General features: G+C 46.3%; 1 protein-coding gene across 1 annotated transcript in view; it reads right to left on the reverse strand.

Annotated features, from left to right (window-relative positions):
* Window positions 1-15,914: 15,914 nt before the first annotated feature.
* TMEM130 (transmembrane protein 130) overlaps window positions 15,915-27,831 on the reverse strand; it is a 78,877-nt gene continuing 66,960 nt past the window's right edge. Inside the window, exon 8 of the mRNA XM_073648013.1 lies at window positions 15,915-19,570. Within this exon, the coding sequence (XP_073504114.1) occupies window positions 19,379-19,570 (192 nt within the window). The 3' untranslated portion in view covers window positions 15,915-19,378. The remainder of the gene's footprint in view (window positions 19,571-27,831) is intronic.

The raw sequence follows: 27,831 nt of genomic DNA on the forward strand, positions 1-27,831 counted from the left end.
GCTCATTGACTTGTAGGTAAGATACCTTCAATAGGTGCCACTAAACTGTCTTCTTCCTTCTCAGATGAAAGAGTTAGAGTAGGCAAGGGGTTAATGTCTTCAGGCCTGCAAAATCTCACAGGGTGTGGTAACCCTGCCATATCAATCATGTCACTCTCCACAAGGAGAAATTTTTCCTCTTCAACCCCAGTCAGAAGCCTCTCATACAGCCAAATCAGATCTCATGCTTAGCACTGACGAGGGGCAACACCCCAAAACACGTGGCATCAAATTGAGATTCTAGCTTGGATTTTATCCTAAGTCACGTGGCAAGGCTCGTTAAAGGGTCAGTATTGTCTTTTAGGATCGCTTTCATTAGGTGGCACTAGAGTTCAAGTCCACTTTCTGAAGAGACAATCTGCATATCTAATTCTCATGAAAGCACACTGAAATAAAGAAGCGATGAGGGGTGTAACGAAGGAGTGTAGACAAAGGGAGTATCTTCTACTTATTATGCAACTAAAAATGTTGCTATTTGCTATCATGTAATAAACACCTACATTAATGCATGGAACGCCTATATTCATAAAGGGTATAAATTTAATGAACACTCTGACATGCTTTGGAGATCATTGCAAATCACAAGCAGTGCATTTCTTATTCTCACCGGCTGTACTTTGAATCCTAGAGACTTCTGAGTTGGAGTAATGGCCGCTCAAATAAAAACTAACTGAAGTAGACAGGGTCGGACTGGGGTGTCTGGGGCCCACAGGGAGAACTGACTCTAGGGGCCCACCTACAGCAATATGCAAATATCTGTTATCCGCTATCTCTGTTATAGTGGAGCATTGACTGGCGGCTCCTGCACATCTACTGTGCGACTCTAACTGGGATGCACAGTTACGGTAGTTTGCATTAAATGGGTTATTTGGTTAAAACAAGTTATCACTAGTGTTGAGCATTCCGATACTGAAATATCGGGTATCGGCCGATATTCGCGGCATCGGAGTTCCGATACTGAGTTCCGATACTTTTACAATATCGAATACCGGAATCGGAAGTTCCCATAATGCCTGCGCTCTGCAGTGTCTCTGAAGGATGACAAGCTGGATGGCAGCGCTCAGCTGCGATCCAGCCTGTCATCAGAATGCCATCCCAGCGTGGGAGAATTCTCCTGCTCAAGCGCTGACATTACATTATCTCCCTTACATTACAATTAAATGGAATAGCAGGAATTAATATTTTTTTAAGACGTTAATGCCACAGCCATTGTGGTTGTGGCATTACAGTGGTTGCCCAAATCGATGGGAACAGTGCTCACGGTGAAACATGAAAAGCCGGCAATTCATCAGCGGCATATACCAGTACCCGACAATTTAGAACAGAAAGAATAGAGCTTCACACATAGATTAGATAGATAGAAACATGTCAGTCACATATATAAGAAGTACAGTGACAGTATTGGTTACTGTACTTGTCATTTAGTGTTAAAGGATTTATTTAAAAAAATAATAGTGTTTTCTTGCACCGTCTCTTTAAAAAAGCCGGCCGGCAATTCAACATCGGTACCCGACAATTTAGAACAGAAATATAGAGCATTACACATAGATTAGATAGATAGAAACATGTCAGTCACATATATAATAAGTACAGTGACAGTGTTGGTCACTGTACTTGTCATTTAGTGTTAAAATAAAGAATTTATTAAAAAAAAAATTGGCGTGGGGTTCCCAGTAATTTTAGTCTCTAGCGGAGGTTAAGCAGACGGCTGGGGCTGATGTTTGAAGCCTGGGAAGGGGGTAATACCCACGAAGCTTCCCAGGCTACTAATATCAGCCCCCAGCTGAATACCTAGCCTTTACTAGCTATTAAAATGGGGGACCCCAAAAGAAATGACGTGGGGTCCCCCCTATTTTAATAGCTAGCAAAGGCTAGGCAGACAGCTGGAGGCTGATATTAATAGCCCAGGAAGGGTGCCATGAATATTGGCCCCCTCCCAGGCTAGAAGCACCAGCCGTTAGCAGCGCCAGAAAAGGCGCATCCATAGGATGCGCCAATTCTGGCACTTAGCCTCGTTCTTCCCACTGCCCTGTAGCAGTGGCAGTGGGGTAATAGGGCTGGGGTTGATGTCAGCTTATAATGCCAGCTGACATCAAGCCCAGGTTAGTAATGGAGAGGCGTCTATAAGACACCCCCATTACTAACCCCATAGTCAAAGTTAAAAAAACCCATAAACACCCAGAATAAAGTCCTTTAATTGAAATAAACACACAATTCTTTATTGTTCTAAATTAAACCATACTTACGCCCATTCCAGCTGAAGCCAACGATCTCCTGCAATAAAAGTAAAATAATAAAGCAACATCATCCTTACCTTTCCATGGTTCCCAGGATGGCTTCAGTTCTGCTACATTCACATGACTGGCTGGATCGCAGCAGAAAGCTGTCATCCAGCCTGTCATGCCGCAGACACTGAGAAGCGCAGGCATGCTTGCGATCCTCAGTGTCTGGCTGTGACGGCATCCAGATGAGCCGACAATGAACTCAGCTCACCTCATGCACGTCACTGACAGCGTGGGAGAATTCTCCTGCGCATGCGGTGAGCGTGAGAGACTCGGCTCATCTGGATGCCGTCACAGCCTGACACTGAGGAGCGCAAGCATGCCTGCGCTTCTCAGTGTCTGCGGGATGACAGGCTGGATGGCAGCTTTCTGCTGCGATCCAGCCTGTCATCTCGATGTAGCAGAGCTGGAGCTGTCCTGGGAACCATCGAAAGGTAAGGATGATGTTGGTTTATTATTTTTCTTTTATTGCAGGAGATCGTTGGCTTCAGCTGGAATGGGCGTGATGGTAGGTATGGTATAATTTAGAACAATAAAGAATTGTGTGTTTATTTCAATTAAAGGACTTTTTTCTGGGTGTTTTTTTTTTTTAAATACTTTACTAGAAATTCATGGCGGTCATGTCTAATATTGGCGTGACCCCATGAATTTCGGGCTTAGGGCCAGCTGATAATGCCAAGCTGGCCCTAACCCCTTTATTACCCAGTGAGCCACCGCACCAGGGCCCTGGATGAGTTGGGTACAGCGCCAGAAGATGGCACTTCTATGAACGCGCCATTTTCCGGGGTGGCTGCGGACTGCAATTTGCAGCGGGGGGGGGCCCTGGAAGCTTGGGCCTCCCTGCGCTGCGGATTCCAGCCCCCAGCTGCCTAGTTGTACCTGGCTGGACACAAAAATAAGGCGAAGCCCCACTTACTTTTTTTTTTTAATTATTTCATGAAATTCATGAAATAATTAAGAAAAAAAGGGCTTCCCTATATTGTTGTGTCCAACCAGGTACAAATAGGCAGCAGGTGGTTGGGGGCAGCCCGTTCCTGCCTGCTGTACCTGGCTGGACACAAATATAGTGCGAAGCCCCACATCAATTTTTTTTTAATTATTTCAGGAAATTCATGAAATAATTAAAGAAAAAATGACGTGGGGCTTCACACTATATTTGTGTCCAGCCAGGTATAGCAGGCAGGAACGGGCTGCCCCCAACCACCAGCTGCCTATTTGTACCTGGCCGGACACAACAATATAGGGAAGCCCTTTTTTTCTTAATTATTTCATTTAGTCCATGAAATAATTAAAAAAAAAAAAAACGTGGGGCTTCGCCCTATTTTTGTGTCCAGCCAGGTACATCTAGGCAGCTGGAGGCTGGAATCTGCAGCGCAGGGAGGCCCAAGCTTTCTGCCCCCCCCCTCGCTGCAAATTGCAGTCCGCAGCCACCCCGGAAAATGGCGCGTTCATAGAAGCGCCATCTTCTGGCGCTGTACCCAACTCATCCAGGGCCCTGGTGCGGTGGCTCACTGGGTAATAAAGGGGTTAGGGCCAGCTTGGTATTATCAGCTGGCCCTAAGCCTGAAATTCATGGGGTCACGCCACTATTAGATATGACCGCCATGAATTTCTAGTAAAGTATTTTAAGAAAACACAACACCCAGAAAAAAGTCCTTTAATTGAAATAAACACACAATTCTTTATTGTTCTAAATTAAACCATACCTATCATCAAGCCCATTCCAGCTGAAGCCAACAATCTCCTGCAATAAAAGAAAAATAATAAAGCAACATCATCCTTACCTTTCGATGGTTCCCAGGACAGGTCCAGCTCTGCTACATCAAGATGACAGGCTGGATCGCAGCAGAAAGCTGCCATCCAGCCTGTCATGCCGCAGGCAGACACTGAGAAGCGCAGGCATGCTTGCGCTCCTCAGTGTCAGGCTGTGACGGCATCCAGATGAGCCGAGTCTCTCACGCTCACCGCATGTGCAGGAGAATTCTCCTACGCTGTCAGTGACGTGCATGAGGTGAGCTGAGTTCATTGTCGGCTCATCTGGATGCCGTCACAGCCAGACACTGAGGATCGCAAGCATGCCTGCGCTTCTCAGTGTCTGCCTGCGGCATGACAGGCTGGATGGCAGATTTCTGCTGCGATCCAGCCTGTCATGTGAATGTAGCAGAGCTGGAGCCGTCCTGGGAACCATGGGAAGGTAAGGATGATGTTGCTTTATTATTTTACTTTTATTGCAGGAGATCGTTGGCTTCAGCTGGAATGGGCGTGATGGTAAGTATGGTTTAACTTAGAACAATAAAGAATTGTGTCTTTATTTCAATTAAAGGACTTTATTCTGGGTGTTTGTGGGTTTTTTTTAACTTTGACTATGGGGTTAGTAATGGGGGTGTCTTATAGACGCCTCTCCATTACTAACCTGGGCTTGATGTCAGCTGGCATTATAAGCTGACATCAACCCCAACCCTATTACCCCACTGCCACCGCTACAGGGCAGTGGGAAGAGCGAGGCTAAGTGCCAGAATTGGCGCATCCTATGGATACGCCATTTCTGGGGCGGCTGACGGCTGGTGCTTCTAGCCTGGGAGGGGGCCAATATTCATGGCACCCTTCCTGGGCTATTAATATCAGCCCCCAGCTGTCTACCTAGCCTTTGCTAGCTATTAAAATAGGGGGGACCCCACGTCATTTTTTTTTGGGGGGGTCCCCCATTTTAATAGCTTAGTAAAGGCTAGGTATTCAGCTGGGGGCTGATATAAGTAGTCTGGGAAGCTCCGTGGGTATTACCCCTTTCCCAGGCTTCGAACATCTGCCCCAGCCGTCTGCTTAACCTCCGCTAGAGACTAAAATTACGGTGAACCCCACGCCAATTTTTTTTAAGAAATCCTTTATTTTAACTCTAAATGACAAGTACAGTAAGCAACACTGTCTCTGTACTTCTTATATATGTGACTGACATGTTTCTATCTATCTAATCTATGTGTGAAGCTCTATTCTTTCTGTTCTAAATTGTCGGGTACCGGTGTATGCCGCTGCTGAATTGCCGGCTTTTCATGTTTCACTGTGAGCACTGTTCCCATCGATTTGGGCAACCACCTCCCCCAATACATTCTACATTATTCTTAGTTGTTTTCCTTCATGTAGAATTAACCTACAAGGAAAGAAAGGGTTTATTTTCATTCCGATATTTGTGTCCCATTGACTTGCATTGGTTTCCGGTATCGGAATCGGCGATATCCGATACTTTTTGAGTATCGGCCCGATCCAATCCGATCCAATATTTCCTGATATCGGAAGGTATCGCTCAACACTAGTTATCACCGATCCATGGGATCCACAGGATCGGTGATCACTTATTGAACGTTTGGGTCCGAACATTGGAAACTGCACCGATCGGAAAAATGGGGAACGCTTATCCCTGACAGGACACTTATCCCCATTTTAAAATGCAGCGACAGGTGGGACATCTGACTGCAACCTCATTCATTCTCTTGGGGGCTTCCAAAAAAGAGCAGCGCTCACAGTCACTGAGGGAATGAATGGATCAGTGGTCGCATCTCACATGCCACTCCAGTCTAATGGGGAGAAAAGCTCCACATTCTGCCAATTGTGTCCCAGCAGTCAGACCCCCACCAATCAATATTATCACTGATCCTGTAGAGAGGTGATTACTTCTTTTCACCAGAGAACCCCTGTAAGTGCATCTCTGCCGCTCTGGTCCAAGTATTTAATCTCTAACGTCACGGCCCCACTATCAGTATTTGGTCAGTATTTGTTCTCAGGAGTGGGAGCCAAAACCAGGTGAGGAACAATCTGAGAAAAGGTAGAATAGAAACAAGTCACCAATTCTGCATTTATCTCCCACTCCTTGTTTTAGCAGCGACTCCTGAGAAAAAATACTAACCAAATACTAATGGTGGGGCTGTGGCCTAATGGAAAAAAATCTTTTCCTAGTCAATATCAGCAAGAACAAAATGACCGCCATACACAACACAGTTCACTATATCAACACCAATAATACCACATACAAAAGGGACAAATATCGCCACACCATGACTAGATGACATGTTACCACCACATAGTGACCGAATAATACCACATACAAGGAACAAATACTGCCACACCATGAGCAGACCACATATTACCACCCCAAAGTGACCAAATACTACAACACTGATCATGAATACAAATCACAATACTAACAACACTGTTATTACCACCAGCGACATTATACACAGGAGCTCTGTATATAGTGTCAGTGTACAGGTAATACAGTGATCACCAGTGACATTATACACTGGAGCTCTGTATATAGTGTCAGTGTACAGGTAATACAGGGATCACCAGTGACATTATACACAGGAGCTCTGTATATAGTGTCAGTGTACAGATAATACAGTGATCACCAGTGACATTATACACTGGAGCTCTGTATATAGTGTACAGGCAATACAGTGGTCACCAGTGACATTATACACAGGAGCTCTGTACATAGTGTATAGTGTACAGGTAATACAGTGATCACCAGTGATATTATACACAGGAGCTCTGTATATAGTGTACAGGTAATACAGTGGTCACCAGTGACCTTATACACAGGAGCTCTGTATATAGTGTCAGTGTACAGGTAATACAGTGATCACCAGTGACATTATACACTGGAGCTCTGTATATAGTGTACAGGTAATACAGTGGTCACCAGTGACATTATACACAGAAGCTCTGTATATAGTGTATACGTAATACAGTGATCACCAGTGACATACACAGGAGCTCTGTATATACTATATACACACGTGGTCAGAATTGTTGGTACCCCTCGTTTAATGAAAGAAAAACCCACAATGGTCACAGAAATAACTTGAATCTGACAAAAGTAATAATAAATTAAAAATCTATGAAAATGAACAAATGAAAGTCAGACATTGCTTTTCTGCTTCCATTGAATTTTTTAAAAAATAAACTCATGAAATCGGCCTGGACAGAAATGATGGTACCCCTGAAAATAATGTGACAAAAGGGACATGTTAAATCAAGTTGTGTCCACTAATTAGCATCCCAGGTGTCTACAATCTTGTAATCAGTCAGTGGGCTTGTATATAGGGCTACAGATACTCACTGTGTTGTTTGGTGACATGGTGTGTACCACACTCAGCATGGACCAGAAGAAGCAAAGGAAAGAGTTGTTTCAGGAGATTAGAAAGAAAATTATAGAAAAGCATGTTAAAGGTAAAGGTTATAAGAGCATCTCCAAGCAGCTTGATGTTCCTGTGACTACAGGTGCACATATTATTCAGAAATTTAAGATCCATGGGACTGTAGCCAACCTCCCTGGACATGGCCGCAGGAGGAAAATTGATGACAAATCAAAGAGACGGATAATATGAATGGTAACGAAAGAGTCCAGGAAAACTTCTAAAGAGATTAAAGGTGAACTTCAAGCTCAAGGAACATCAGTGTCAGATCGCACCATCCGTCGTTGTTTGATCGAAAGTGGACTTCATGGGAGACGACCAAGGAGAACACCATTGTTGAAAAAAAATAAAAATAAAAAAGCCAGACTGGAATTTGCCAAATTACATGTTGACAAGCCACAAAGCTTCTGGGAGAATGTACTATGGACAGATGAGACAAAAATGGAAGTTTTTGGCAAGGCACATCAGCTTTATGTTCACAGACGGAAAAATGAAGCATATCAAGAAAAGAACACTGTCCCTACTGTGAAACATGGGGGAGGCTGTTATGTTCTGGGGCTGCTTTGCTGCATCTGGCACAAGGTGTCTTGAATCTGTGGAGGGTACAATGAAATCTCAAGACTATCAAGGGATTCTAGAGAGAAATGTGCTGCCCAGTGTCAGAAAGCTTGGTCTCTGTTGCAGATCATGGTCTTGGACCAGGATAATGACCCAAAACACACAGCTAAAAACACCCAAGAATGGCGAAGAGGAAAACCTTGGACTACTCTGAAGTGGCTTCTATGAGCCCTGACCTAAGTCCTATTGAACATCTTTGGAAAGAGCTGAAACATGCCATCTGGAAAAGGCAACCTTCACACACGAGACAACTGGAGCAGTTTGCTCATGAGGAGTGGGCCAAAATGGCTGTCGAGAGGTGCAGAAGTCTCATTGACAGTTACAGGAATCGTCTGATTGCAGTGATTGCCTCAAAAGGTTCAACAAAATATTAAGTTAAGAAGAAAACCATCATTTCTGTCCAGGCCTATTTCATGAGTTTAATTTTTTTTTTAATTCTGTGGAAGCAGAAAAGCAATGTCTGACTTTCATTTGTTCATTTTCAAAAATTTGTAATTTATCAGATTCAAGTTATTTCTGTGACCATTGTGGGTTTTTCTTTCATTAAACGAGGGGTACCAACAATTTTGACCACATGTGTAGTGTAAGTGTACATGTAATACACTGACTCACCAGTGACGTCTCTAGGTGAAGTCCTTCATCTTTGCTTTTCTTATTCATCTGGCACAGACAGCCATCACTTCTTCCAGCCAGGAATCATCTCTGCAGAAAATAACACACAGTTACCAATAACTGATCTCTTCTAGAGAATATTCCCACTTTTCCCTCCCGACTTCTACACTATACCAGTTGAAGAAAAAAAGCAACATAGTGCCGTCCGGCACAGTAACAGGACCCCTCTTTTGTCCCATCCCAAGGAAAACAATTTCCTAAAAAGTAAATTATATTACAGAAGTAATAATGTAATAATAATAATTGGAATCTAAAGTAATAATGTTCCCCACTGGCCACCATAAACTAATAAAGTATGTTCCTCAATCTGGCCCCCAAACAGTAATTAAGTCCCTTGTCTAGCCAGGCACCCCTATATGTCCCTTCTGGCCCCCATTTGTCCAGTGTGAACCCTCCATATATTTATCTTAGCACACGTGTATCGAGCCTGCCCCCTCCCATATAGCCATCCTAGCCTCCCCCATGTGGCCAGCCTGCCCCCCCCACATATCCATCCTTGCCTCCATGTTTCCAGCCTGCCCCCCATATATCCTCCATGTGTCCAGCCTGCCCCCTACATATCCATCCTGGTCCCCATGTGTCCAGCCTCCCCCCATATATCCATCCTGCCCTTCCCTCCTGCATATATCCATCCTAACACCCCCCCATATATCCATCCAGGACTCCATGTGTCCAGCCTGCCCCTCTACATATCCATCCTGACCTCCATGTGTCCAGCCTGCCCCACCCATATATCCATCCTGGCCTCCATGTGTCCAGCCTGCTCCCCCTACATATCCATCCTGGCCTCCATGTGTCCAGCCTCCGCCCTGATATATCCATACTGCCCTTACCCCCTGCATATATCCATCCTGACACCCCCCATATATCCAGCGTGCCCCTCCATATATTTATGCTAGCCCACGTGTATCGAGCCCGCCCCCCCACATATCCATCCTAGCCCCCCATGTGTCCATCCTGTCGTCCCCCCCCATATAAACATCCTGGCCTCCATGTGTTCAGCCTCCCCCCCCCATAGATCCATCCTGGCCTCCATGTGTCCAGCCTGCCCCCTCCCATATATCCATCCTGGCCTCCATGAGTCCAGCCTGCCCCCCCATATATCCATCCTGGTCTCCATGAGTCCAGCCTGCCCCCCCATATATCCATCCTGGCCTCCATGTGTCCAGCCTGCCCCCCTATATATCCATCCTGGCCTCCATGTGTTCAGCCTTCCCCCCCCATATATCCATCCTGTCCTCCATATGTCCACCCTGCCCCCCATATATCCATCCTGGCCTCCATGTGTCCAGCCTGCCCCCCCATATATCCATCCTGGCCTCCATGTGTCCAGTCTTCCCCCCCATATATCCATCCTGGCCTCCATGTGTCCAGCCTGCCCCCCCATATACCCATCCCCCTTTGCCTGGGTCCAGCCAGGGCCCCTCCTTGTGTGTCCAGCCAGGGTTCCCCCTTGTGTGTCCAGCCAGGGTTCCCCCCTTGTGTGTCCAGCCAGGGTTCCCCCTTGTGTGTCCAGCCAGGGTTCCCCACTTGTGTGTCTAGCCAGGGTTCCCCCCTTGTGTGTCCAGCCAGGGTTCCCCCTTGTGTGTCCAGCCAGGGTTCCCCCATTGTGTGTCCAGCCAGGGTTCCCCCTTGTGTGTCCAGCCAGGGTTCCCCCTTGTGTGTCCAGCCAGGGTTCCCCCTTGTGTGTCCAGCCAGGGTTCCCCTCTTGTGTGTCTAGCCAGGGTTCCCCCCTTGTGTGTCCAGCCAGCGTCCCCCCCTTGTGTGTCCAGCCAGGGTTCCCCCATTGTGTGTCCAGCCAGGGTTTCCCCATTGTGTGTCCAGCCAGGGTTCCCCCCTTGTGTGTCCAGCTGGGCCCCCATTGTGTGTCCAGCCAGGGTTGCCCCTTGTGTGTCCAGCCAGGGTTCCCCCCGTGTGTCCAGCCAGGGTTCCCCCCCTGTGTGTCCAGCCAGGATCCCCCCTTGTGTGTCCAGTCAGGCTACCCCCTTGTGTGTCTGTCCAGCTGGGCCCCCCCTTGTGTGTCTGTCCAGCCGGGCCCCCCCTTGTGTGTCTGTCCAGCTGTGCCCCCCCTTGTGTGTTCAGCTGGGAACCCCCTTGTGTATTCAGCTGGGCCCCCCCTTGTGTGTCAAGCTGGGCCCCCGCTTGTGTGTCCAGCCAGGGTTCCCCCCTTGTGTGTCCAGCCAGGGTTCCCCCCTTGTGTGTCCAGCCAGGGTTCCCCCATTGTGTGTCCAGCCAGGGTTCCCCCATTGTGTGTCCAGCCAGGGTTCCCCCCTTATGTGTCCAGCCAGCCTACCCCCTTGTGTGTCCAGCTGGGCCCCCCTTGTGTGTCCAGCTGGGCCCTCCTTGTGTGTCCAGCCAGGGTTCCCCCCCTGTGTGTCCAGCCAGGATCCCCCCTTGTGTGTCCAGCCAGGCTACCCCCTTGTGTGTCTGTCCAGCTGGGCCCCCCCTTGTTTGTTCAGCTGGGCCCCCCCTTGTGTGTTCAGCTGGGCCCCCCCTTGTGTGTCCAGCTGGGCCCTCCTTGTGTGTCCAGCCAGGGTTCCCCCCCTGTGTGTCCAGCCAGGATCCCCCCTTGTGTGTCCAGCCAGGCTACCCCCTTGTGTGTCTGTCCAGCTGGGCCCCCCCTTGTTTGTTCAGCTGGGCCCCCCCTTGTGTGTCCAGCTGGGCCTCCCTTGTGTGTCCAGCTGGGCCCCCCCTTGTGTGTCTGTCCAGCTGGGCCCCCCTTGTGTGTTCAGCTGGGCCCCCCCTTGTGTGTCCAGCTGGGCCCCCCCTTGTGTGTCCAGCTGTTCCCCCCTTGTGTGTCCAGCTGGGCCCCCCCTTGTGTGTCCAGCTGGGCCCCCCCTTGTGTGTCCAGCCAGTGCGTCCAGACCATTACACACACGCGCGCGCACGCACACACACAACTCTTACCTTCCTGCGCTCCCGTGCGGTGTCCTCCTACTCCTGAGTTGCGAGCCTCCTTCACAGCAGGCGCATGACGATGACGTCATACGTCGGCCAGCGAAGGGAGACACGCAGCTTCAACAGCTTCACTGGGACGTGCGCCGCGGTGGTTCAGGTAATGAATGCTGCGTGCGCACGTCCCTGCATACACTGTGCCTGCGCTTTTAAAGGGCCCGTGCCCCTTAAAACCGCAGGATATTTTTTTGTTCTCTTCTCCCCCTCTCCTCTGCAGCAGGGGGCGGGGCCCACCGGGAAAATTCCCGGTATCCCGCCAGCCCAGACCGACCCTGGAAGTAGAGCCCCTTTATGTACTGAACACAGCACTCATCTACTCAAATAGCGCAACTATCATAGCTACAGTCTTTGAAATCATTGGGTGATAGTGAACTGCTAGGTCAAAAAGACAACTTTTTGTGTGTTATACTAGTTGGAGAGTAGAGTATTAGGAAGATTACGTTGCTCGTTTTTAAGGTTGAAGGTAGACTTAAGTCCATCAAGCTCAATCTATTGTATAAATGTGACAAAATGCAAAAATCCGCCTCCCAAGATAGTGTTGGTCATAACCAGTGGTATAGATAGTGGAGACACTTGGGCAGTGCTGTTTCCACAGCTGGTGTTGTGTGGTGCACCTCAGATGGAAGGGAAAGTCCAGGAGACGAAGAGAGCAGTAGAAATAAAAACACATGCATACTGTTACAATGAAAAAAGCTTTACAGTTACAATTTCTAACAGAGGCACAGGCTTCAAGGGAACCTGTCAGGTCCCCTGTTCCCCGTTGTCTACCTATCTAAATACCCTGCCTAAACAGTCCCTTTATTCCATTAAACGCATAAATAGATCTTTATAAAAAAGTATTTCTAAAGTCCATTTATGATCTATAAATGAACCTTTTGACTGGTCGATGAAGCGATACTGTCCCCAGACTAGTCGGCCCACTTAGCATGTTATCATGCCCCTGTGGGCATGTGTCAGGCAAGGTGTGGGAAAGACTAAGTGCAACACAAAGGGAAGAGGGGAAGGGAGCCCAGGCACTAGGGAAAGGAGGAGTGGAGACCTACTGGCTGATCTAATATCACCCTGTCTCCCCTATCGTCCCTATATTGGTTCCCCACCAATCGCCGCACAGGAACCTAAACCCTGTATTTCCCTAGAGCTTGGCTCTGGATAGGGAAGGGGAGGGGAGTGAGCACTAGTCAGTCCCCACTAACAACTAAAGACAACAAGGGAAGCAAACAGGGGGAAAAGTAACTTAGCTTGAGCCGACTTCAGAGAGATTACACCACACGTCCTCCTAGCACCAGAGGTGAAGTAGCAGACTGCAATAGCTCCTAGCCTTCACAAGGGAACATGTGAATATTACCAGCACCTCCCTGTAGCAAACAGAAAGTATTTAAACACACTGGCCTGGGTGTCAATTAGCAGGAGGGAGGTAGCCGCTGGGTCCTAGAGTGAGACAGATCTAAGAAGGTGTCTGTAATGACAAACGAAGAGATCTTCTGCAACCAATTGCATGGCGACTGTCTGTCACATCTGACACACCGTGACAGCGTGGTAACATGACTTACAAGCGCCGGCGTCATACAAACCTCACGCATGTGCGCGGCTTCTTTTCCTCACATCCTTGAGCCTCTAAAGCCGGGTATACGCGTCCTGGCATCAGAGAGGCACACTGCGCATGATCGGAAGTACAGTACACCCGGCTTCAGAGGCTCAATGTAGTGAGGGAAAGAATCTGCGCGCATGCGCAAGGTTTGTATAATGCTGGCAATGACGTCGGCGCTTGTAAGTCATGTTATCACGCCCACAGGGGCATGATAACATGCTAAGTGGGCCACCTAACATCCCATGGACAAGTCAAAGGCCTCATTTACATATCATAAACGGACTTTAGAAATACTTTTTCTAAAGATCTGTTTATGTGTTTAATGTAATACAGGGATTGTTATGCAGGGTATTTAGATATGTAGACACAACTGCTGGTGGTTCTGGTGGCACGGGGTCTCTTTAAATGTTAAAAAGCATTAGATACACTGGATGGTGGTGGGGTTCTCCTTCCATGGTTCACAGTAGGCTATCTCTCTCTAGTTCCTTGGGTATTCAGGGCTATATAGACACCCATATCTCCCCTCTACAAGCCAATTCCTCTCCAGTGGGTCTCAGCATCCGGGTCTCTACAGGAGTCATTGTCCATTAGAGTATTGTGGAAGCACAGCAGATATCATAGAATCGCGACCCCACCTTCTCCAACACTAGCGTAACACCCAGGTAGGAATGACAGCGTCATCATTGTCTTCCAATAGCGCTGAAGGAATTAGGTTAAAACTTCACCATAAGATGACTTAACTCCTACTCTGCTGTAACCCGGGGCTAGTGGCCTATTTATATCCTGAACCACAACCACTGGATAGAACTTTCTGTGGGATATATGTGCACTGAAAGGGGGTAAAAACATTAAAACCGCTGTCTACAGATGGAGGTTTTTCCCTTTTGGCTATCCAGTTGTTTGACAAGAACCACCAGTGTGTAAAAATACAATGTCCTACCATTTGAACCACAAAACAGCGCAAGCATTCAACAAAAGCAATTATGCTAGATGGGCCGGGAAAACATATGATATAAGGCTACTGCTGTACAAAAACCTATTGCACTCACTGCAGAGGAGCTAACATTCAGAGTTGCAGGTACGATGTATGTAATAACAATGCTTGCTTCCTGCAGGGGCAAAGCAGTGCAATTTCTACATGCAATATGGAGACCGTAAGCATGTTATAACATGCAAATAAACAATAAACTAGATTTTACTTTAAATATACATGTTGTGGGGAGGAGAGATATATTATCTAAGCCATAGGTCAGAGTGAGCAGCACAGGCGTAGATGCAGCGGAAAAGGACAGCATGTGGATCAACGAGGACCAGGAAAGCAGAGTATGCAGGACAGCATGTGACACAACTAAACTCAGCTGTCCTGTCCCTCCTCTTGCACTGACTCGTGCAGGAGGTTAGACCAGGAGATCAGGGCTGTCTGTCTGTCATACATCTCACACACTGAGAAACTCGCGCCAAGCTATGATGAGGGCATTTTCTTCTTCCCTTTGAGTTTAGTGACACAACTAAACTCAGCTGTCCTGTCCCTCCTCTTGCACTGACTCGTGCAGGAGGTTAGACCAGGAGATCAGGGCTGTCTGTCTGTCATACATCTCACACACCGAGAAACACGCGTCAAGCTATGATGAGGGCATTTTCTTCCTTCTCTTTGAGTTTTGTTACCTGCTTATGATTGGGCAACGTCATACAGGGAAAATAAGTACATGCCACCAGTGAAAACTACCTGGTAACACCCACTTGGACTTGAAAAGAAAAGTTAACTCATTAGGTGGCAAATATTTTAAAAGCAGGCAGAAGCTGGTGAGAAGATAATTAGCCAGCTGGCTAGAGCAGAGTCTTGAGGTAAATGACCCCAACTAACTCCTGCAAAAGCTTATGGTTGCATAGTGCTATATTTTCTTGAATACTCAGGAACACCTGGATAATTAAGTCGGCCTTAGAAGACCATGGGTGATGACAACAGAGAAAACTTGCCGGGTTACAGTAGTAACGCAGTGCAGAAAGAGCTGGCCATAGGAAAAAGGAGCAAGGCCCGGTGCTGGAGCCGGGACAAGTGAGTAAGAACACATAGTTTCCAAATGTCCCAAATTTCGAAAACTGCTGGCCCAAAATGGGTCTGACTTATTTAAATTACGCCCAGAATCGGACATTTGGGCTTAAACGTACCCATAAAGGTTTTTATGTTCTACTTATTCTGATTTACATTATCTTGGAGAGAGGGCTTCTCCCGGGTGAGAGCCGAGGAAGAGAAATGGCACTGAGTGTGAAGGGTGAAATGAGAATAGGTATAAAAGGAAATAAAATGTATATTACATAGATCATAAAGCATTAAATTATAAAAAGATTGAGATCTACCAAGGCATATTACCAACTTGAACAATAGGACTGAAGCCTTCCATTACCAGTACTCAGAGAGCCACCTGCTGGTTGAAAAGCATAGTGAGCACTTTTAAACATTAAAAATCAGCATTACTGACCATACCGAATTATTTGTCACAGCATATTACAGGTGGGACTTCAATAGGAAAAATCTGTATTAGTGAAAAGTGAATGTGCTAAATGCAAAAATGCCTTTTTCAGAAGTTAATTTATGGCAACTTTTGATACAAATCAAACGTCATTACAGCAGCAGACTGCATATTCAATTTACAGCATCCACAACATGAGAAATACATAAAGGTTCACATTATGAGGAATTGTATATATAGAAATGTATAATGAAAGCTGAGAATTGTATTGATGGATCCTCTGGGATTCTCCTGTTAGGAGCTGGTAAATTACATTCTTCTTACCCCATATCCTTATAGTGACCCTCCACCCTGGGACGGAAAAAGTGACTATACATTTGTCATGTATTATCACCCTACCTGAGCTTTCCATAAGCTTCGGTAATTTCACTCTAAAATATACAGTATATGCTGTGCATAAAACAAAGATGTCCAAGACTTGTGCTCTGGGCCAACATGGCGGCTCAGTGGTTCGCACTGTCGCTTTGTATCACTGCGTTCCTAGGTTCAAATCCAACCAGCAACATCTGCATGGAATTGTATGTTCTCCACGTTTTGTGGGTGTATTCTCACACTCCAAAAACAAGGTATAATCCCAAAAAAGTAAGGTATCCTCTATTCCAGCGATCCTAAGATATGAGACTGTGTAACCCAGGAACTAGGCACTGAAGAGCCCCTTCTTATAGGGGTTGTCCAGATGTGGGGTACAAGTCTGCAGTCATTCTACTTGACTGTAGATTTGTGAATCCTCACAGTAAGGATTCTCCGGTACCAGTTGCGTCACTGCAAATATGCAATTTGCATACATGTGGTCATGTGCCGACTAGACGTGCAATGTCTTGCTCAATTCAAGTGAACTGAGCGAGGCCTGACAAGTCTAGTCGGAATGTGGCCGGAAGTATGTAAATCGCATACTTGCTGAAGTCACATGACCACGCGCTCCTGGCACTGGAGAATCCTGACAGTGTGCAGTGTGCACACTGTGAGGATTCACAAGTCTGCAGTCACATAGATTGAATGCAGACTTTATCCACAAGCCTGGGCAACCCCTTTAGCCTGAAGCAGAGGTGCACTTGCTCAACCTCTGCTTCATTCATTGTCTATGGGACTGCCAGAGAAAACAAACCACAACTTAAACCCATTTAAGATAACTTAAAAAGCAAAAATTAAGTAATAAATAAAGTGCAAATAGAAAATGTCACTCTCAGAACCATTTTTACTGCAAAAAAACCCTCACAAAAGCCATGATAAATCAGCCCCTTAGGTTTTACTTCAATAGTTTTGAAAAGTGTCTGGACTATTAGCTACATTCTTATTAAAAAAGCACTCCTCCTCCCATCAAAGTTGTTATCCTCTTAATATATCGCAATCATATTATTATTTAGCAGTGTGTACTTACAATTGCTCATTTTGTCTTTTTACCCAGCTAATTTTTTCCTCTGCTCTATGTAGAAACTGGAAGTCTCTCTTCCCTGCATTTATTATTCCCCTCTTCATCTTCTGACTCAGCTGCTCCCTCCTCACCCCTGCCAGGGACTTTTGCAGTGATGACTCACACAGGGAAAATTGACCTCCTGTTTCTACATAGAGCATAGAAGGATTCACCTAGTCAGTTTTTAATCACGTGATATCGTAGACCTAATGGGAAATAGAAGAATTATCTGGGTAGAAAAGCAAAATGAGCAATTGTAAGTACTCAGTGCTATATAATATGATGACTGCAATATATTAAGAGGATAAAAATTTTGATGGGAGGAGGAGTGCTTCTTTAATCCAAAATGGCACTACTTTTGCAACATACCAATTTTTGCCGGGTTTCTGTGCCAGATTAGTAGAATTATTTTTCTCTTCTGACCGTCATAGAGTGTCTTTGGCTGAGAAGATGTATGTTTGGAGGCTGCGGACGGAAAAGAAGGAATGTCTCACTTAGTTCTGATATTTAACCTGCAGACTGATGTCAGTGTGTGAACCAGATGTGAATGTGGAATCCAAGAAAAAAAATATCTCAGGTGGAATTTTTCACAGAGTGTGTCAGCTGTAGCAATAGTAAGTAGTAAAGAGGATCAGTCACTTTCCATAAATATATTTTTTAAATCTGGTGTAAATTGTTGCTGCTCTCCTCAATCTGGTGATATTTTTCTTTTATTCTTATGTCTCTCTGTTCCTAAGATATGGCCCCTTTTCCCTGTATATAAATTTAGTCTTGTTAGCCAACTAGGCATAATCCTCAAGAAGACTCCTATAGAGAAGTTTTGAGGACCATGCCCACTTGGATATAAAAAAGACTCGATTTATATACATCAAGGAAGGGACCATATCTTGGGAATGGAGAGGAGTAGGAAAAAGAGGAAAAAAAATGCCAGAGAACAGCGGCATTTACCCCAGGAAAAAAAAATACATAAAATACATACAGTATTTATGGCAATGGACAGATCCTCTAGATTAATTCAACATACTCATAGTGTATAAACTCACTGGACTTAAAGGGGTTGTCCCACGAATAAAGTTCATTTTAATCAATAGATCTTGGAATAATAATAAGTTCCACAATTGGATGTGTTTAAAAAAAATGTTCCTGTGCTGAGATAATCTTATAAATGTGCCCCTGCTGTGTACTGTGTAATGGCTGTGTCTGACCGTGCAGGAACATGGTCTGATCATACCATATCTCCTGGGCAGGGGAGGAAGGAGAAGAGTATACAGACATTACAGCTTGGGATCGCAAATAATTATTTATTTGAGGTAAAACATTTTTTAAAAACAGGCAGGGAAATGCTATACCTCACAAAAAATATCAGCTGTGATCCCGTACTGTAATGTCTGTATCCTCTTTTTCTTCCTCCCCTGGCCAGGAGCTGTGGCATGATCAGACCATGTCCCTGTACGGTCAGACACAGCCATTACACAGTACACAGCCGGGGCACATTTATAATTATTCATGCTCCATCATGAACTTGAGCAGCTCTGCGGGGTCAGACACAGCCATTACACAGTACACAGCAGGGGCACATTTATAAGATTATCTCAGCACAGGAACATTTTTTTAAGACACATTCAATTGTGGAAATTATTATTATTCCAAGATGTATTTATTAAAATCAATTTTACAATTAACTTTGTTCGTGGAAAAAAACCTTTAATGGTGGCATTTCTCTGGCCCTACTAGTATATGATGGCCAATTCTGCCATGCCAGCTGTGCCAGTTTTGATTTTTCTTTCCACATTTTACGTAACTGCCTGATTACAGCATTTTATGAATCATTTTAGTGCATTCATTCCATTGGTGGAGGGGGGGGAATGAGGAGATTTATTAAAACTGGAGCTGTTGCCAATAGTAATCAGATTTCAGCCCGAATTGATTGTTATAGGCAATTGCCCCACTTTTTTGCACTACTTTTTATAACTCTCTTGTTGTCTTCTCGTGTATGTGTTATTTAATGGCTTCAGAACATACACTTCCATGGGCACATTACGGAGCTGTGCAGCGAGCACTTATTAAGGCAACACTATAGGCATCAGCCAAAGTCACAAATTGTAGCTCCTCGTGGGCATGTATGATGAATGTAGGAGGGGCTGTGTTTCTCCCCTCCGCTCTCCTTCCTCCGAGGAACTGTCAGCTGTGCAGTAAGAACAGCAGACGTTTCGCGCAGGGATTTCTTTGTACTCTGGAAGAGCTTCATACTTCTCGTTGACGGGAGAGAAATCAAAGTCTGCCACCTAGAAAGAGAGAAAACAGTTCATTATTAGACATTATATCTACTTTGCAGCCAATCAGTGCACACCAAAATAAGAAATGTATGTCAAGGCAAATAATTACACCAGTACTTAGCAAAATTTGCATCTAGATTTTAAAGTCCCAACGTATTTCATCCCTAAAACGCGTAGAAGCACGTTTTATAATACATATTAACGTAATCTCAGCTCTTTTGATCGTCCGGCTCCCTTTGAAGAAGATCTATGTGTCTGTTATAGCAAATAATTCTCATGAAGTATGAATTCTAAAACTTTTCTTAGAACTCTGCAATGTGCCGTCCCTTTCTTATTGCTCCTGGAAATGTATAAATATACTGACAACTGGGTGTTACTGTTCCTCTTGTCAAGGGGGTGTGTCCCTACATTGTCAGCACTGATTGGATGGTGTCAGCATCCTATCAGGAACTATATTACAGAGTTTGGCGTTATTCAGAGGGGTGTATTATACCTGTATATAGAGTGACTCCTGCTGTTTTCAGGAATAATTGCACCTACTATAATTTAACAATTCCAGGGCATCTTTTCATATAATTTGTTCCTTAGCTATTTTTCCAAGAACTGGATGAATACATTGATATCTAGGTGTTACCAGTTGGGGTGTGTTCTTACATACAGACACTATCCAATCAATGCTGACATTATCAGACTTCATAGGGACACACCCCTTTGAAAAAGAGAATGGTAACACCCAGTTGCCAATTTGTTCACATATTTTTTAGCAGGAATAAAAAAAGGAATACAGAAATCTATGAAAAGAATCCACAAAATTGTTATTTTAAGGGGAATGTTCAGGTGACAGATCTTCTACTGAACAGGATTATCAGCATCCGTAGTGAACTATGGTATATGATAATTTATGCTTTACAGCTCGTGCTTTCGGGAACATACCGTACCGTTTTACAGTAGCTTTGTTTCTGACCTACTGGAATTGAGGCAGAAAAAGGAGCAAATAATCAGTTTTTATAAAATGCCATCTTTATTACCACCCACATGAATTGTCGCCTCCAACCGATCCAGGACAAAGTGGGGAAAAATATGCAAACACCTCCCTCAAACTTCCATCAGTCTGTAAGGCTGAAGTTTGGAACTGCCTGTGCTCATTATAGAACAAGAGGTCCGGGAATTTTGTTATTTTAGCAAAATCTGACATATTGCTTCTCAATTTAACGCCTTCACTGATAGTCTTTGCCCATACTGCCAGCAGACGTACCATCACACAGATGAGAAGCCTTGGAGCAGGGGCGTACATAGAAATCACGGGGCCCCATAGCAGAAGCTCTAATTGGGCCCACCCTCCAAAAAAAATAAAATAATTATGTGTCTGTGACACAGACAAATATTTTATTTTTTTTTGTGGGGAGGGGCCCAATTAGAGCGGATCTCACAACTTTCCAGCCTTTACATAGTAATTTTTCTCCTGCTGAAGTCCTAGATCCCTCTTTCATTGACCCCAAGTATGATGCCAATAAAAGAGTCCCCCAAACACAGTATAATACCCCCATGGTGCATTCCTCCACATTAGCCTTCACATGCACAGTATAATGACCCTACTGTACCCCACCTCAACTCCCAACGCAAAGTATGGTGACCCCAACACAGTATGATCCCCCAACTGTGACTCCCACACAGCCCTCCATGCAGTATAATGGGCCTACATACAGTATAATGGCCCGCGCTAGCCCTCCAAACAGTATAATGGCCCCCACACAGCCCGCCAAACAGTATGATGGACCCCACACAGCCCTCCAAACAGTATGATGAACCCCACACAAACTATCACACCGTATAATTGCTTTCACACAGTATAATGGCCCCCCACATAGCCCTCAAAATATTATAATGGCCCCACATAGCCTTCCATATAGTATAATGCGCACCCCATAATCGTCCAGATAGTATAATGAACTTCCCATGGTCCTCCATAGAATATAATGCACTCTCCATAGTCTTCCATACAGTATATTACACACTCCATAGGGTAAAATGCAGCCCCCATATAGTATAATGCACCCCACATACTCACTGATTTTAAAATACCGTATATTTTAAATAAGCCGACCCGAGTATAAGCCGAGGTACCTAATTTTACCACAAAGAACTGGGAAAACTTATTGACTAGAGTATAAGCCTAGAGTGAGAAATGCAGCAGCTACTGGTAAATTTCCCCATCCTGGTATGTATGGCACCCCTCATCCCCCAATCCTGGTATGTATGGCACCCCTCATCTTCCAATCCTGGTATGTATGGCACCACTCATCCCCAATCCTGGTATGCATGGAACCCCTATTCCCCCAATCCTGGTATGCATAGCACCCCTCATCCCCAATCCTGGTATGCATGGCACCCTTATCCCCCAATCCTGGTATGCATGGCACCCTCATGTCCAATCATGGTATGCATGGCCTCCTCATCTCCCAATCCTGGTATGCATGGCCACCTCATCCCCAATCCTGGTATGTGTCACACTATAATAATACACTGCAGAGTGCCCTAGATGAAGCCGCACCTTCTACACGCAGAAAGACCCGACACAGACAACGGCAGCCCTGGCACACGATGCAAACACGTTTTCTTCAACGTTGCTCAAGGGGTGCTGAGCGTCAGTGGAGAAAATCTCTTTTAGCAGAGGACTTCATCCACTATAAATTCATGCTCAAAACCTATAACTCTGCCCTTCATCTGGCCAAACAATCCCACTTCACCACCCTCATCACTTCAATGTCCAACAATCCAAAACGACTTTTCGAAACCTTAAACTCCCTCCTGAAACCTAAAGCACAGGCCCCCACCACCAACCTCAGCGGGGAGGATCTGGCCACTTATTTCTTTGAAAAAAATCAACCACATCCATCAGGACATCTTAGCCCAATCTCCTCAGTGCCTGGATCCCCTTCCCTGCCGCACTTCAAGCTCACTTGCCATCTTTGAGCCTTTTACAGAAGAAGAAGTTACCCAGCTCCTCGCTTCTTCTCGTCCTACAACCTGCAACAGTGACCCCATTCCTTCACATCTCCTGCAGTCCCTCTCACCGGTGGTCACCACTCACCTGACTAAAATATTTAACCTCTCTCTTTCTTCAGGTATCTTTCCCTCCTCATTTAAACATGCCATCATAACCCCTTTACTTAAAAAGCCATCCCTGGACCAGAACTGCACGGCTAACTACAGACCTGTCTCTAATCTTCCTTTAATCTCTAAACTCCTGGAACGCTTGGTCCACTCCTGTCTAATCCGCTATCTCTCAGATAACTCTCTCCTCGACCCTCTACAATCTGGTTTCCGCTCCTTACACTCCACTGAAACTGCCCTCACTAAAGTCTCTAATGATCTACTAACAGCCAAATCCAAAGGTCACTGCTCCCTGCTGATTCTCCTGGATCTCTCTGCAGCATTTGACACTATGGATCACCAGCTCCTCCTCACTATGCTCCGCTCTATAGGCCTCAAGGACACCGTTCTCTCCTGGTTCTCCTCCTACCTCTCTGACCGCTCCTTCACTGTATCTTTTGCCGGCTCCTCTTCCTCTCCTCATCTTCTTACTATCGGGGTTCCGCAGGGCTCAGTCCTAGGCCCCCTCCTCTTCTCTCTATACACTGCCCCTATTGGACAAACAATCAGCAGATTTGGGTTCCAGTATCATCTCTATGCTGACGACACCCAATTATACACTTCTTCCCCTGACATCACCCCTACCCTAATACAAAATACCAAGGATTGTTTGTCTGCTGTGTCTAGCATCATGTCCTCCCTCTATCTTAAACTGAATCTCTCCAAAACTGAACTTCTTGTATTTCCCCCCTCTACTAACCTAACTCTACCTAACATCGAAATTACCTTGGAGGGTTCAACCATAACTCCCAAGCAGCACGCCCGCTGCCTTGGGGTCATATTCGACACTAACCTTTCCTTTACTCCCTATATCCGATCACTCACTCGCTCTTGTCACCTGCACCTTAAAAACATCTCCAGAATCCGATCTTTTCTCACTTTTGAAACTGCTAAAACTCTTACTGTCGCTCTTATTCACTCTCGTCTGGACTACTGCAACTCTCTTCTGATCGGTCTCTGTCTTACCAAAATTTCCCCTCTCCAATCCGTCCTGAATGCGGCAGCCAGGGTCGTATTTCTGTCCAGCCGCTTCACCGATGCCTCCACCTTGTGCCAATCATTACACTGGTTACCCATTCGCTACAGGGTCCAATATAAACTCATTGCTCTCACCCAAAAAGCTCTCCACAGTTCTGCACCACCTTATATCTCCTCTCTCTTCTCAGTCTATCGTCCTACACGTGCCCTCCATTCCACAAATGACCTAAGACTAACATCCCCCATAATTCGAACCTCGCACCTCCGTCTCCAAGACTTCTCTCGTGCTGCACCAGTTCTCTGGAATGCTCTACCCCAGACGACCCGATTGATGCCTAGCCCCGATGTCTTCAAGCGCGCTTTAAAAACCCATCTCTTTAAACAAGCCTACCACCTCAAATACCCAGTAAACTAACTTTCCCCTGTTCCCTCCTAAATACTATTCAGAATCTGCTCCCTACTGTTCATCTGTCTCTACACCCTCCATGCACACGATAACTGCACTCGGTAATTGAGTATTGCACTTGAACATACAGGCTGATGACCGGATCATACAGCTTTATATGATAATCCTGACTTATTATTATTATAATTGCCAGACCTGAAATAACAAGCACTTTCCACCTATTGTGTCCCCCATTTCCTTGTAGAATGTAAGCTTGCGAGCAGGGACCTCACTCCTGATGTAACTGTTTAAACTGTCTCACCTTGTATTGAATTTATTGTTTGTACATGTCCCCGCTTAATTGTAAAGTGCTGCAGAATATGTTGGCGCTATATAAATAAAAATTATTATTATTATTATTATTATTATTAATCCTGGTATGTATGGCACCTTCATCTCCAATCCTGGTATGCATGGCCTTCCTCATCCCCCAATCCTGGTATGCATGGCCCCTCTCATCTCCCAATCCTGGTATGCATGACCCCCTCATCCCCAATTTTGGTATGCATGGCCCCCCTCATCACCAATCCTGGTATGCATGGCCTCCTCATCCCCCAATCGTGGTATGCATGGCCCCCTCATCACCCAATCCTGGTATGCATGGCTACTCATCCCCCAATCCTGGTATGCATGGCCTCCTTATCCCCCAATCCGGTTATGCATGGCCTCCTCATCCCCCAATCCTGGGAGGCATGTCCCCCCTCATCCCCTGATCCTGGTATGTATGGCATCCCTCATCCCCCGATCCTGGCATGTATGGCACCCCTCATCCCCCAATCGTGGTATGTATAGCACCCCTTATCTCCCAATTCTGGTATGCACGACCTCCTTCATCCCCCAATCCTGGTATGTATGGCACCCCTCATCCCCAATCCTGGTATGTATGGCAACCCTCATCCCCCAATCCTGGAATGTATGGCACCCCTCATCTCCCAATCCTGGTATGTATGGCACTCCTCATCCCCCAATCCTGGTATGCATGGCCTCCTCATCTCCCAATCCTGGTATGCATGGCACCCCTCATCCCCAATCATGTTATGTATGGCAACCTCATCCCCCAATCCTGGTATGTATGGCACCCCTCATCACCCAATCCTGGTATGTATGGCACTCCTCATCCCCCAATCCTGGTATGCATGGCCTCCACATCCCCCAATCCTGGTATGCATGGCCTCCTCATCCACCAATCCTCTTATGCATGGTACCCCTCATCTCCCAATTCTGGTATCCATGGCACCCCTCATCCCCCAATCCTGGTATGAATAGCCTCCTCATCTCCCAATCCTGGTATGCATGGCACCCCTCATCCCCAATCCTGGTATGTATGGCACCACCTCATCCCCCAATCCTGGTATGTATGGCACCCCTCATCCCAATGTTGGTATGCATGGCCTCCTCATCCCCCAATCCTGGTAAGCATGGCCTCCTCATCCCACAATCCTGGTATGCATGGTACCTCTCATTCCCAATCATGGTATGTTTGGCAACCCTCATCCCCCAATCCTGGTATGTATGACACCCCTCATCACCCAATCCTGCTATGTATGGCACCCCTCAATCCTGGTATGCATGGCCTCCTCATCCCCCAATCCTGGTATGCATGGATTCATCATCCCCCAATCCTTGTATGTATGGCACCCCTCATCTCCCAATCCTGGTATGCATGGCACCTCTCATCCCCCAATCCTGGTATGCATGGCCTCCTCATCGCCCAATCCTGGTATGCATGGCACCCCTCATCCCCAATCCTGGTACGTATGGCAACCCTCATCCCCCAATCCTGGCATGTATGGCACCCCATCATCTCCCAATCCTGGTATGTATGGCACCCCTCATCCCAATGTTGGTATGCATGGCCTCCTCATCCCCCAATCCTGGTATGCATGGCCTCCTCATCCCCCAATCCTGGCATGCATGGCACCCCTCATCCCCAATCATGGTATGTATGGCAACCCTCATCCCCCAATCCTGGTATGTATGGCACCCCTCATCACCCAATCCTGGTATGTATGGCACCCATCATCCCTCAATCCTGTTATGCATGGCCTCCTCATCCCCCAATCCACGTATGTATGGCACCCCTCATCTCCCAATCCTGGTATGCATGGCCTCCTCATCTCCCAATCCTGGTATGCATGGCACCCCTAATCCTCAATCCTGGTATGTATGGCAACCCTCATCTCCCAATCCTGGTATGTATGGCACCCCCTCATCCCCCAATCCTGGTATGTATGGCACCCCTCATGCCAATGTTGGTATGCATGGCCTCCTCATCCCCCAATCCTGTTATGCATGCCCTCCTCTTCCCCCAATCCTGGTATGTATGGCCCCCTCATCCCCAATATTGGTATATATAGCACCCTTTATCCCCAATTCTGGTATATATGGCACCCCTTATTCCCCAATCTTTGTATGTATGGTACCCCTCATCCCCCAATCCTAGTATGCATGGCCCCATCACCTCACACATAAAAAATAAACACATACTCACCTTCCTTCCTCACCTCTGCTCCAGCGCTGCGTCCTGTTCTGCTGCAGCAGCTCATGTCAGCATCTGAGCAGCGTATGGCATCACTGCCATGTGCTTTCAGACGCTGATGTGAGCTGACGGCATATTCACTCCTCTCCACGCCGGGACTATGGGCGTGGAGAAGAGTGAATATGCATTCTCTTTAGTAGCGGGCACTGTTAGCGGAAGATGCGGCTCAGCGCTCCTTCATGCTCGCTACTAAAGAGAATGAATATTCATTCTTCTCCACGCCCATAATGCCGGCGTGGAGAAGAGTGAATATTCATTTCCCTTTAGCAGCGGGCACACGTGGTAGCTGCAGCAGCGGTACTGCGTGTGCCCCGCTCCTCCGCCACTGCAACCTCCCCACCACCCCGGTAAATAGAATACTCACCTATCCTCTTTGTTCCCTCGCTGCTTCGGGCCCCCAGCTCATGGGCCCCACAGCAGTCACGTGGCCTGCCGCCATTGGTGGTACGCCACTGGCCCAGAGCCTGCACTGCAAGAAGACCGCTAATCAGTAAAGCAGAACTTCCACCTTGGGGGTCGTCTTGTGTCATCACATTATCGGGCCATATGTACCACTTGGGAAATGAGAAAGTTTGGGAGAATGGTGGCTGACTGGAAAGTCCTTCAGAAGTTAGTGAACATTGCAGAACCGACATTTACACCAGTAGTGACTGGGAACAGAGATAGAGTTTGACACATCCGTTCCCACTGGTTTTGGATGCAAAGCCATCAAAGACAGATGTATCATGGGAGTCTAATATGCTGGGGTAGGGGTCCTCTTTTTTGGAACCATCTCACACTAGTTAATATTTGATATCCATGAAGATTTACCATGCTGGGAACGTGGCTGATCTCACCATTCAGACATCCGTTTTTCGTTTATGTGTCCTATCCACGTTCTTCACCGATAGAACTCGTACCCATTTCAGTCTATGGGGATGTTCACATGTCTGTGTTTTTTTCAGGAACTGCGAGTCCTGAGATATGTCCAATTTTGATGCTCGTCATGGATTAAAAGCATCCATACAAATACGAATACATATGAAACTGCTCGGCCGTTACAATCAGTTGTGCGGGTGATACAGCCATTCCTCTGCAAAATCAAGTGGTGACTGTTCAATTAGCAATTTGAAAACCAAAGCAGCCAGTAGCCCCACTGCTCCGCCTGGTCTTACC

Source organism: Phyllobates terribilis, unplaced genomic scaffold (assembly GCF_046119375.1).
Source record: "Phyllobates terribilis strain yellow unplaced genomic scaffold, ASM4611937v1 Scaffold_9__5_contigs__length_417890890, whole genome shotgun sequence".
NCBI lineage: Eukaryota > Metazoa > Chordata > Amphibia > Anura > Dendrobatidae > Phyllobates > Phyllobates terribilis.